This window comes from Thamnophis elegans, chromosome Z, assembly GCF_009769535.1.
Source record: "Thamnophis elegans isolate rThaEle1 chromosome Z, rThaEle1.pri, whole genome shotgun sequence".
Taxonomy (NCBI): domain Eukaryota; kingdom Metazoa; phylum Chordata; class Lepidosauria; order Squamata; family Colubridae; genus Thamnophis; species Thamnophis elegans.
This window is the reverse complement of record NC_045558.1, coordinates 105947575-105960536: the sequence shown is the minus strand read 5'-3', so window position 1 is coordinate 105960536 and position 12962 is coordinate 105947575. Positions and strand designations below refer to the sequence as shown.

Sequence of the window (12962 nt, the reverse complement as noted above, 5' to 3'; positions counted from 1 at the left end):
ATGATTTATTACCTTTTTCACATTGTATTAGCATCTCCATGGTCACATGATAAAAATTTGGACACTTGCAATTGGCATGTATTTATGACTTGTTGCAGTGTCCCGGAGTCATGTGATCACCTTTTGTGACTTTCTGACAAGTAAAATAGCAATAGGGAAGCCGGAAACACTTAAGAGCTGGGCCATGAACAGTCTTAAAGTAGGACAAAACTCAACAACTCTCTTTTTCAGTAACAGAAATTTTGTGGTCATAAGTTGAGGACTACCTGTAGTCATTTTTATAACATTTTCCCAACATGCTCAAAGCTTTCACCATCTGTCACTTTGCCATTCTTACATAAAACAGATACTACTTTTTCCTTATTACAGATAGCAAATTGAGAGATAACATCTTATTTCAGGCCATTCAAGCAAATTTGTGACTGCATGGATTTGGTGGGTCTCAATATACTGGTTATAGTTTTAATGGTGACTTAAAGGTCATTGAAAAATTAAGTGTAGCTAATTTGTTGTTAAGCAATCTTGGTATATACATTCTTTTTAAGAAACCAAAAAGAAGGTACTTGTGCATACCTGAAGCCAGCTGATTCATACACTATCAATTGATATTCTTAATATGCAGGCACTATTTAAAATTACATATTATATGAAGTCAGTTGTATTATGACATACTATAGTCCAGTGGTCCCCAACCTTTCCAGCTCTGTGAACTGGCAGCAATGGCGGGGGGGGGGGGTTGTTTACACGCCGCTGGTGCAAATGGAGCCTTCCGCACTTGCTTGTCACTTGTGCGGCCTGGTTGCCAACAGGCTGCAGACTGGTAACTGTCCACGGATCAGGGGTTTGGGACCCCTGCTATAGTTGGTTACAAAATGTACACACTTTGTTTTCATTTCCAAATGCAGAATGCAAGTGCACAAGTCAAAGTAAATGGTGTTGGAATTCTAGATCTGAAGGTTTTGGAGGAAGCTGGCTGGGAACTGGGGACTCTGCCTTGGCCTATGATAGAAATGGTCCAATGGGTGAGGTATGTGGCAATCTCGTATGATTATTCATATTATGATGTGGAACATATTGATAAAACAAACATATCTAATTGAAGAGATTTACAAGTACCAGTCATTGTAATAGATAACAGATATCCCTGATTCGACTATAGATTTCGTTGACAAACAACCATTAGTTTAACAACCATTCAAAATTATAATGGTGCTGAAAATAAAAAACTTATTCTTCAAAGCAACTCTGTGGTTTTGTGATCAAAATTTGGGCACCTGCCAACCAACATAGATCCATGGTAGTTGCAATGTACTGGGGTCACATGATTGCCATTTGTTACTTTCCCAGGAGGTTTGTGGCAAACAAGGCCAGAAGGGAAAGCCAGATTTGCTTAACCACCATATAGCAATAGCACTTTGACTTACCATATGTTTTGGGAATATAAAACGCACCGGAGTATAAGACGCACCAAGGTTTTGAAGAGGAAATTTTTTTAAAAAAAGGGTTTTGCACTCTGCAAACCTCCCAAAACTGTTCCCCCCCCAAAAAAAAGGCATGAATATCCTTTAGGGAGCTTGCAGTGCTCCTGGGGGAGGGGGGGGCAAAAACGAGCAAAAAATGGGCCATTTTTCATGAAAAGGGGCTTGTTTTGCGTAAAAAAGGGGGCATGGTTAGCCTTTAAGAAGCTTATAGAGTGCTCCGGGGGGGAATTGAGCAAAAAATGAGCCATTTTGGGGAGGTTTGCAGAGTGCAAAAATGGGCCGTTTTTTGCTCATTTCTGCCCTCACCAGCCCCCAGGAGCTCTCTCAAAGCTTCCTAGAAGCTATGCATGGCCATTTTGATGAAGGGGGAGAGGATTTCAGTAGGCAAAAAATGCTGTATTCAATATATAAGAAGCACCCAGATTTTCAGCATCTTTTTTTGAGGGGAAAAGATGCGTTTTATACTCCGAAAAATACAGTATATACTACTTCACAGAGCTTTACAGCCTTCTTTAAGCGGTTTACAGAGTCAGCTTATTGCCCCCAACAATCTGGGTCCTCATTTTACCCACCTCGGAAGGATGGAAGGCTGAGTTAACCTTGAGGCTGGTGAGATTTGAACTGACAAACTGCTGGCAGCCAGTGATCAACAGAAGTAGCCTGCAGTACTGCACTCTACTGCCTAGAATACAGTGCCACCGCAGCTAATATCATTCACTTAATGACCATGGTGATTTGCTTAATGAGTGCGATAAAAAGTCATAGTACCGATGCCACTCACTTAATAACTGTTATCATTTGGTGACAGAGCTCCAATGCCAATTGTGGTTGTAAGTCAAGGACTACCTATACAAGCACCTCCATGCAAGTTTCATTTTCCAAGTCATTTCTTTTGAATACTGGACTTGTTTTCTTTGGGTGGAAGGCTTCATTGTATACAATACAATATGCAGGTGTACTATGGTGATAATAGACTAATTTGGTTTTTTCACATCCCCTTCTTTTTCACCATAGAGAGGATATAGGGGGCTCTGGTTTATTTTTGTGCTGATGATGCCATTTTCCGTTCTTTCAGGTTTTTCAGGCTCCTCCTCCTGGTATAATGCCTACCTTTGCTGGAATATTGAATTATCTGGACTGGTCATATCATATGCCCCGGGAAGTCGAGAGCTCCATAGATGCCCAAGCGGTTTAGTAAGTGGGAATCTTCTCAAGCTGCGATCTTGCAAGAGATGAAGTGCATGATGCCACTGAAACTATGAGATGAACTATGACATCTTGGAAATTTAATCTGCTTTCAGAAACTCCAATAAACTGCCTGGAGGGCTATGGTACCATTTAAAGGGCTATTGCTGATCAGACATTTAAAAATGTAATAAATTAAACATGTTGATATGATGGAGTCACCTCCCCCCCCCAAACAGATGGACTGGAATTCCCATTATCTCAGCCTGTGGGTCCTATCTGTCCCATCCGTCTGTATCCCATTATGGAGTTATAATCTGACACATCAGGTCAATACAGTCACAGGTTGGGAATAGACTGTAATAGAATAACAATGCTTACTAAATAAATTCAGAAATGTGTGTTATATAAATCAAAGGGCCATTTCGGAATTATTCTAAAAAGTAATATTGAAGAAATGGAATGGCAATCCTGACTGTATTCTACAGGCCCTTAAAGATCTGGCTCACTGACATTTTGGGCTGAGGTGCTTGGAGCTTCTGCTGGATGCATGATCTTTGTTTTATGCCATCTGTTAAAAGGTGTATGTTTATATTGTAATTTTTAATATCTCTTTGTTTTTCAAATCTGCTGGAATCAGGGAGTGCCTAAATAAAACAAATAAGTAATAGCCCTTGATATCAATAAGTGATTTTCTGTATCGGTAATAAGGGTTTGAATGGAACCTGGGACCGTACCTGCCGTATTGTACAGGTAGTCTATAGCAGTTAGACTTATATACCGCTTCATAGGGCTTTCAGCCCTCTCTAAGCGGTTTACAGAGTCAGCATATCGCCCCCACAGTCTGGGTCCTCATTTCACCCACCTCGGAAGGATGGAAGGCTGAGTCAACCTTGAGCCGGTGAGATTAGAACCGCTGAACTGCAGGTAACAGTCAGCTGAAGTGGCCTGCAGTACTGCACCCTAACCACTGCGCCACCTCGGCTCAAGATATGACCAGTCACTTAATGGCAGTTCAAAGTTATGACAGACCTTCCCAAACCTACATATAATCCCTTTCAAAGTTATGGCTGCTGCAGTGGCCCTATAGTCATTTGCCTTATGACTGACTCACTCCAGCCACCCACTTTCCCCCCATCCCGCCCTATTGAGATCTCACAGCGATTGGGCCTGTTCCCTGTGCCTCTTGGAAGCAGCTGCCATTTTCAGAGTGCTGACAGTTCCTAGTGGAAAGGAAATGAGTTGCTGCTTTTAAAGCTTTCTACCCTGATCAGCTGATGGTTGGGAGGCTGCAAAACTCTTCTGGTTCTTGGGAGGCTTTGGTGAACCGGCTAACTGCACGTAAAGGCAGCAGCTTCAGGAGGAGCTTCCCAAAATAATTCCCTCCCCTACAAACCAACATTTCTTCAGTAAGAAAAAGAAAAAAAAAACTTGGGGGCAGCCTTGTTGCTCTTCCCCTTCCGTTTGTACCCTTCAATCTCTGCCCTCCAATCTGTAAGTTACTTATCTTGGTGGGTGACAACACATGCAGCAAATGGCCAGCTGCAGCAGAAGGTGAGTCCTTGAAAAGCTGTTTTTCTGCTTACCTGACTCCCTTTAGAACCTCGCTAGGACTCCTCTAAATCAGGATGCATGTTTTGTGTTCTAGCTACTGAACTGAACACTGAAAGCAAAATTACGTAACTTGCAGACTTTGCCACCCTCCTTCCAGACATACAGTAAATTCAGCAAATTAGGTGGTTAAAAGGGGTTGAGGCAGACTAGAGAGAGGCCCAGTTCAAAGTATGGTTTCATTGCCCAAATACAGAGGCTTGTTTGGAAGCCTCTTTGGCTCTGGAACATGGTGTTGGGGTCTAATTTAGCTGATCTCTTCCTCCCTGATAGGCTGCTTTTGCTGCTTGTCTGCCTCCTTTATGAACCCAGCTGCCCACCCACCCCATAAGGTACCCTATAACCTACTTAACAACCTGCATGTCAGTTTAATGGGGGCATCAGAGAGAGCAGAGAACACGGTTGTTAATCAAGACTATCTCACTTAACAGCCACCCCCACTTGTGACTATAATAGACCGATTCCATTTTAGTTGTAGTGGAATACTACCTGCACTGTGATCTTAGGAAATTCAACCAAGGTGGAAAACCTGTTGAAGCACCTCCTAGATATGCTGAGATGCATAACCAACATTATTCTTCACATGTACTATACTATTTAAAATTCCTCTATGGAAGTTGCTCAAAATTTAATGCTTTCCACGTTTCAGAATTTCTGACTTTTGGCTAGGCTAGCAATTGCTTATGAAACATCTGGGTCAGGGCTGTGTTCTGGCTGCTGCTACTGCCGGTTTGCTCAGGGACGCACGGCACCCATGTGCCCGCTTGATGTGTGCTATGCACACATACACAGTAGTAAAGAAAAAAAAACACCAAGATGGCAGCTGTGAGAGAACCAGTTCGGGGATGTGGCAGGCCAAGTTACTATCCACTCGGCTGAACCGGTCCAAACTAGTAGAAACCCACATCTGATCTGGGTTGTTTTTTCCCTGGAAGGTATTGATTATTAGGTTAAAAACGGGTGAAATCCCCCCGGTTCAGCCGAACTGGTAGGGATGATTGTCCCTGGTTCTGCAAACTGGTAGTAAAAAAAAGCTTCCGAGGATCACACGGCTCAGTTGTGAACCGTGCAATCGTGGGAAGCTTTCTCCCTACTTTTTAAAGCATTTTTTCCCTGCCTATTCGCTCGAACTAGCAGAGAAAAATGCTTTAAAAAGTGAAAAAAGTTGACCATACCCACCCAGTCACACTGGTTAAGAACTTGGGTATTGTGCCAGGTTTTGGTTATGAAGATTTAGTATCGTTTTAGAATTGGGGACCATGGTGGCATCCTAGTCACTGCAAGAGAAATACTTGAGGCAACTGCTTCTGAAAAGAGATGTTGATTTGCTGGATTGACTCCCTTGTTCTGATGGAAAGTAATTTAGGTTGCAATTGCTTGCTTTCAATTGGTTTTTATGATCACAACCTTTATAAATCGCTATTAAATAATTTATGTATCTGATACAACACCAGTTAGAAGAAAAGCCAAGAGAAACTGGTTAGAAAATCTGAGGTCAGGACCAGATTTTTTAAAATCTATTTGTATCCTGCCTTTATTATTTTTACACTTCTCAAGACAGTAAACATACCCAACACACCTTCCTCCAATTTTCACCACAACAACCTTGTGAGGTGAACTGGGCTGAGGGAGGTTAACTGGCCCAAGGTCACTCAGATGGTTTTCATGGCTAAGGCAGGACTCAAATTAATGGTCTCCCCATTTTTAGCCTGGTGTCTTAAGTAGACCAAACTATGTCTCACCACTTAAGAGTAAACTGTTCTTTTGTAATATTGTTCTTGTTTGGTAGCAACAACAACATGCTCTAAAGAGATGTTAAATGTTAAATGTTGGCATCTTTAAAATATGTGGGCTTCCACTCCCATGTTTGCCAGGGAATTCTGGGAATGGAAGGCCACACATATTAAAGATGTTATCTTTGAAAAACACTGGTTTCAAAGCCGAGTAAAGAAGAGCAATTACCTGATACACAGATCTGGATTTGAATTTCACAAGATGCTCAGGGAAGACCCTCTCCTGTAAACAGCACAAGGTAGCTAGAAGACTGACATAAATCTGCCTTATTACTTCGTTGGTGAATTTCTGATTTTGCCATTTGTTGACTTTAGATGCTCATTGTATCTTCACTCGAGCAGCTTCAATTGCCTCTTGCTTTCTTGCATCTCAAGAAGCTGGAGATTTCAGCCAGTTATTATATCTATGTGTTCCAGGATGCTGTTGGTTGCAAATCCTAATCCTGAAGGCATCCGTAATGAGGAAGGAGATAGATTTTAAGTACACAAGGTCAAAATATCTTATTTGACCTGTAGAGGTCAGTGGAGATGTAGCTGTAAATTGATCCAGCTCTTCAATGAAGTTTATAAAATGCCACTCTTGGTAACTTTGTGCAGAGTAGGGCATAAGTTCCTATTTGCTGATTAGGCACTATCCTTAGGCTTCTATGTTTGCTAGGATCTTAAGTTATATAGGGTTTCTACTTTTTTGAAACTTTAATATAAAGACTAGAAAGCAAGAGACTCTGAGTTCAAGTCCTGCCTTAGCCATGAAAGTTAGCTGGGTGACCTTGGGCCCGTTACTCTCTTTCAGCCCACCCACGTCACAGGGTTGTGGTGCAGAAAAGAGAAAGAGGAAGTTATGCTAGGAATGTTATGGCCTTGAGTTGTTTGTAAAAATAATAAAAGTGGGCTATGAATAAATAAAATAAACACGGGCTCTCTGAAAGGACAAATAGAAGGAATGTCCTAATTTTCTTTATTTCTCAACAGTGGAGATGAAGATATAGAGGAAGTGGAGCTGGTGGCTGAAGTGCGACTGGAGGACATCGGTGCACTCTCAGGCATCTCCAGAAGGAACCTGTCCTGGAGGAGACAAAAGGCTGGTGGGTGGGCTTGCCTGTGTGTGCATATGCAAATGAGGATAGAAATGCAGGTAGCCCTTGACTTACGACCGGTTGTTTACCAACCATTCAAACCACCTCAGGAGTACATATGATGCAGTTCCAACGTTCTCATGACCACCTTCACTTCCTCTCGTGTGGCTGTATTTTGGATGCTGAGCAAGCGGCCCATATTTTTGGTCACTTGCAGTGTCCTGTGGTCACATTTCCTCATTTTACAACATTAACCTGATAGTTAATTTCAGTTTTTGGGAAAACTGGCCCATGGCAAACCATTGGCTCATTTTATGACCATTTGTTTTATGACTGTCGCAATTGCTTAATGACTGCCCCCCCCCCCCAAAAACAATAAAATAAAAATGTATAGTGACCAGCTTTATGACTGCCAAGACTTAGACTGTGTCGGCTAGACTCTATTATGGTTATAAGTAAAGAACTACCAGTAAGGACAAAAAAAGAAAGGGAGGAATCTTCAGGCCTTCTGTTCATGCTCATTTTGTTGATCTGGCACCAACAATTTTATATTATGGCCAGGGAAACTGGGCTGGCAAGCCTAGCAGTTAGACAAAAAAGTGTTAATCTGTTAGTCCCTTTCTCCAGTTCAGAGCTATGTATGTTTTGATATAAGGAGCTAAATTTTCAAATACTGCTAGTCCTCAACTTACAATCACAATTGAACCAAAATTTCCATTGATAAGCAAGTCAGGTATTAAGTGAGTTCTGTTCCATTTTATGACCTTTATTACCACAGTTAAGTGAATCACTGCAGTTATTAACCTAGTAATACAGTTGTTAAGTGAAATTGGTTTCCCTATTGACTCTGCTTGTCACAGGGTCGGAAAAGTGACCACAAAACCTCGAGACACTGCAACTATCAAAAATACACGCCAGTTACTAAACATCTTAATTTTGATTATGTGACCACAGGGATGCAGCAGTGGTTGTAAGGGTGAAAAATGGTCATGTCACTTTTTAATGTTATAACTTCAAATGGTCACTAGATGAATAATTGTAAGTCAAGGACTAATTGTACATTTAGTCCAGATTTTTTTCTTTTACATGGGGAATCTTCCAGAAATATTCAAGATGTGTCCTGTCCCTGATCCCTCAAATTTCCCTGCCTGCCAGCCTAGAATCTGAAACTACTACTGCTGGTGAGAGCCTGTACAGTAACATTAAGTCCTAGTGCTGCATAATCCAGGAACTGGTTTGTAAGAAATTAGATCTAGGCTGTTTAGGAGCAGCTTGTATAATGGACTAATAGAACACAACAACCTTCACCAATGTGGTGCCTTTCAGTATTGTTAAACTTAATAATGTTTGAGAAACAAGTTATAAGAGTTAATTTATCTTATAATGCAGATTTCTTTGTAAAAATGAATTTGGTGTGTTTCTGATAACTTCATTTGCTTTTACAGCTTGCCTTGGATCATCTTCCCCCTGCTGGAGAGGAAGTAGAGCCTCCCAAATTGGTCACCCTTCGGTTTCAGAGCAACCCTATGTTCTAGACCCACATGGAATTCTGCCTGTGCATAGAACAGACAGGGCTACTTGGACTTCTGATTTAGAGAGAAGCAAGGTTTTGCAGTCCCCTAAAGCAGACAGGACTTCTTCACCCTGTTTGGCCATGACTTTGGGAATTGGCATGGGAGTCTCTACTGGGGGACAACAACGTCCACAAAGTACTGCTGGTCGAGAGTCTGAATCTCAGCAACGGTCTCAGCCACCACCTGGTAGCTCCCTGGATAAGGCTGATTCCAGCACCTCTTCTTCATCCTCTTGCTCTTCATCCTCTTCTTCCATGTCCTGCCATCAAGGCCTGCCTGGTGAAGATGGTGGTTCTTCCAATCCCTGCCCCCCCATTCACTCCCCAGACTTAGATATTTATGACCCTTTCCACCCTACTGATGAAGATAATCTCAATGGTGATTTTGGCTTCGGGGATTCCCCCCGTAAAGAAGCAGAGGGTGGGCGGCATGACCAGAAATATGATCCCTTCGATCCCACGGGCTCCAACCCCAGCTCCTCTATTAGTACTCCTTCACCAGAGGAGGAGGAGGAGGAGGAAGAGGAGGAGGAGGAGGAAGACGACGACCATGACCAGCAGCCCCCTGATATGTCACATAGCATCAGCCGCATTTCAGAAACATTGGCTGGAATCTACGATGAAAACAGCTTGAGCCAAGATTTCCCAAGCTCAGAGAAAGGACAAGATGATTCAGAACCAGAACCAGAACCTAGCAGAGGCTATGAGACTGAGGCAGCATGCCCTGCTGAGAGTTCTGAGGGCAAAGGGCTTTCTGGTGCTGATTCCACCCTGCCCGAGGAACTTCCCTCAGATCAGGGAGACTCTAAAGCTCCGGAACCATGCCGCCGGGTATTCGTGGTGGACTTGGCTCCCAAAGGGTGCCTGGATGCTGAAGCCAAGACTCCACTGGAAGGGAAGGTGTCCTTAGAGGTGGTGACGGTTGGAAATGCGAAGCTGAGAGGTGGAGATAAAATGTCCAAAGGAGGTGGACATCCTCGGGCTGGGCGCAGATCATCAGTGGAATGGGATGGAAGTGGTGGCGGTGAATCAGAAATAGAAGAAGGCGAGATTGTCCAGCCAGAGGATGAGCGGTATAGTCCCATTCGATTGTTTCGAAGTAGATGCCGGCCAGCTGAGCCACGAACTCTCCGGGTGGTGGAAGGAGATGATTTCTTATCACTGCATGCAGACTCTGATGAGGAAGGAGCCTTGCAGATTGATTTTAATGAAAACCAGCCGGATCCACGTTGGAAAGGTGTGGATTTGAGACGGAAAATCCTAACCCAGCGGCGAGAACGCTATCAAGCTCCATCCCCTCTGCCTCCTCCACCACCTCCACCTGCCCCCAAACGCCCTGCCTCCAAAGCTCACTCTGGTTCTAGTTCAGGTTCATGTAAGAAATCAAAAAGAGAACGCAAAAGATCAAGAGAATGCAAGACATCGAAAACCAAGGAGACATATGGCTCTTCCTGGAACCCAAAGAAGAAATCAAAATCACGCTCAAAATCTAAAGAGCGTCGACGTTCACACCACAGGACCTCAAGGTCCCGCTCACATCACCGAACGTCTCGCTCCTGGTCCCCTTCAATTAGCACCAGCCTATCTGCTGTTGGATCCTCACATACCTCAGCTGAACGGCACAAAAGCGGGCGGTCTAAGTCAAAGGAGAAACGCCGTGGCCATCGTTCTCGGTCACGGAGCAGCAGCCGTGCTCATCGAAGTAGGCACAAAGACAAACATCGTGGGGAAGGTGGCAGAAAGAAGAAGAAGCGCTCTCAGTCTCGCTCACGTGAGAAGCATCTCTCCCATCGGTTATCTAAGGACAAAGAGCGAGAGGTCCACCTTCTGGAGGAGCCCAAGCCTGAAAAAGCTTTGATGGAACGACGGAGAGATGCAAGAACTGTGGTGCCACCTTCAATCCAGGATCTCAATGACAACGATCTCTTCACTATCAAAAGGACCATTACTGTCAACCAGCAGGAGAAGATGGAGAGACTTTTGGAGACACCGGAAAGTGCTAAGAGAGAGGTGCTTTATGATTCTGAGGGCATGAGCTTTGATGCTTGCTTTTCAGATCGTGAGCCTGCTGAAGAATCCAAATCTAATGCAATGAGGCTAAATCCTAAGGAGGATGCCATTCCATCACGCAAAGATAAAAGGCCCGAGGAGGACATCAAACAAAAGATATGCAAGGAAAAGGAACGTAAAAGGGCCTATCTGGAGGACCGCCCAAGCGCCCGTGAGAAATACAAAAAAAAGCTGAGGGAGGGGCCTCCTACTTCAGAGCAGCAAGAACTGCCCAAGATAGAAAAAAAAGCCAGAGCTGACAGAGACAAAGCAGGGAAAAAGATCAAAGCTGGAAGTCACAAAGAAAGTAGCAAGCTGGGATCTGGTCGGAAAGTGAAGCTCCAGTCCAAGGTAGCTGTGTTGATCCGGGAAGGGGTGAGTAGCACAACATCAGTCAAGGAAATGGGTTCTATTGGTGTAAAGTTCAGCAGAGACAAGGAGAGCCGCTCACCATTCCTCAAGTCAGAGGAGAAGGTGTTAATGGTTGGGGCACCAGCAGCAGGCCAAGGTGAAATAACTGATGTCAAAGAACAAGGCTTCAAGCCCAAAAAAATGAAAGGACTAAAAACTAAAATGGGGGTGAAGAAACTGAAAGGCATCAAGCCCAAGGGTGCCTCAGAACCCAAGAAAAAGAAGAAACTCAAAGTGAAGACTGGGCTGAAGAAATCCAAGGCTGATAGCTGCAGTCAGGGTGCAATCAGCCCTTTGAGGGTCAAGGAGGAGCCTTCATGGTCTGGCTCGGAAAAATCTGGGGGTACAGCCAAACCACCAAGTCCTCAGCCCTTGGCCCCAGGCCAGGAACTCACACCTGATTCCCAGACAGTAGACAGCAGCTGTAAGACACCCGACGTCTCCTTCCTTCCCGAGGATCCCCCTGTTGAGCAGCCCAGGGTGCCAGCTGATGAGCCGGAAGCAGACAGTTTGTCTGAACCCAAAGAGGAGCAGCTACTGCCGCAGCCACTCCATCAGCCCCGTAGTTTGCCCCAACCCCCTGCTCCCATGTCATGGAATCTGCAGGGGGGAGTAGACTGCACTAGTGGTGTATTGGCATGTAGGTATCACGGTGGTGGTGTGTTTGTGTGTATGTGTTTATGTTGGGGGAGATTCTGTTACGTAGGGTTTTGTGGGGGGCGATTTCAATTTATTGCAGGTCAATTTGCAGTTTGCAAATCTGAGACCAAGTTAGGTGTTCCAAAAACAACATTCCTTTTTTTAAAAAAGGAGATTTATTTTGTGGGATTTATTTGGATTTATACTTAGAGATTATGAAAAGGCTGATTGATCAGATTCAATTCAGGCTTGGGTAGCTCAGATATTTTTTGCTATTGATTGTGATCAAGTGTTTTTTGCTATCTGAAAAATCCCTGCAATAAAAAGCTTAGGAATTTGCACTGGGAACTCAGTTAACAACATGAATTACAAAAAACAAGCTGAAGAAGGAGAAAGTTAATAAATACTTCTTCTTTCCTCTTACCAGAAGTTCCAGATCCTTTATAACACTTTTTGTTACAAGTACTGAGTGCCCTTTTTAGAATGTAGTTTTGACAATCACTAATGTAGAAATGATGAGTACTGAGCTCTCCCTGTTGGAAACTGACTTAAGAAATAGTTGTTTTTTGATTGCAGAATAGTATGATCCTTATTAAGGTTTAACTCTTCGTGAAGTATGATATTCAGAGGATCTCCCAGTATCCTTAATGGGATCTTGAAACCTGAATTAAATTGACAGACTGTCATGCTGGGAAGAGGGTGGTTAATAGGGATACACAGCACTTTGAATGCAAACATGCTTCACAGAGTTGTGGGCACCTTTTCCTGGACTTGCATGTTATTTGTGTAATCCCCCACCCCACCCCACACACACAAAAGCCACGAGAGTTAAGGAAGCACACCCATGCCTGCTCCAAAGCAACTTTTTTGCATGCTGTTGATATAGTTTTAATTCAGGCATGTATTCTTTTAGGATCATGCAGCTAAACATGATTTTATTAAAAGATACAGATTTTTTAAGAGGGAAAAAAATTGTATGCTGATAAGTGTGGTGTCTGTTCTCCATTTTCTTTAAAGCATCTTTTTAACTTTGGATTCAAAGTATTGTATATCCTTAGCTTTTAATTTTTACAAGTGTTTCAGTTTTGCTTTCCAAGCTGAAAATAGGGCAAATTAAAGTGCAGTGTCTGAGATGTGGTGCTTG

At 43.4% G+C, this 12962-nt stretch overlaps 1 protein-coding gene across 4 annotated transcripts in view; it reads left to right on the top strand.

Annotated features, from left to right (window-relative positions):
- The window catches only part of SCAF1 (SR-related CTD associated factor 1), a 38055-nt gene that overhangs the window by 10792 nt on the left and 14301 nt on the right, over window positions 1–12962 (top strand). For all 4 annotated transcript variants that reach the window (XM_032237858.1, XM_032237860.1, XM_032237859.1 and 1 more), the window contains 4 exons: window positions 906–1027; window positions 2557–2675; window positions 7043–7155; window positions 8592–11819. In XM_032237858.1, coding sequence (XP_032093749.1) covers window positions 906–1027; window positions 2557–2675; window positions 7043–7155; window positions 8592–11819 — 3582 coding nt within the window. The remainder of the gene's footprint in view (window positions 1–905; window positions 1028–2556; window positions 2676–7042; window positions 7156–8591; window positions 11820–12962) is intronic.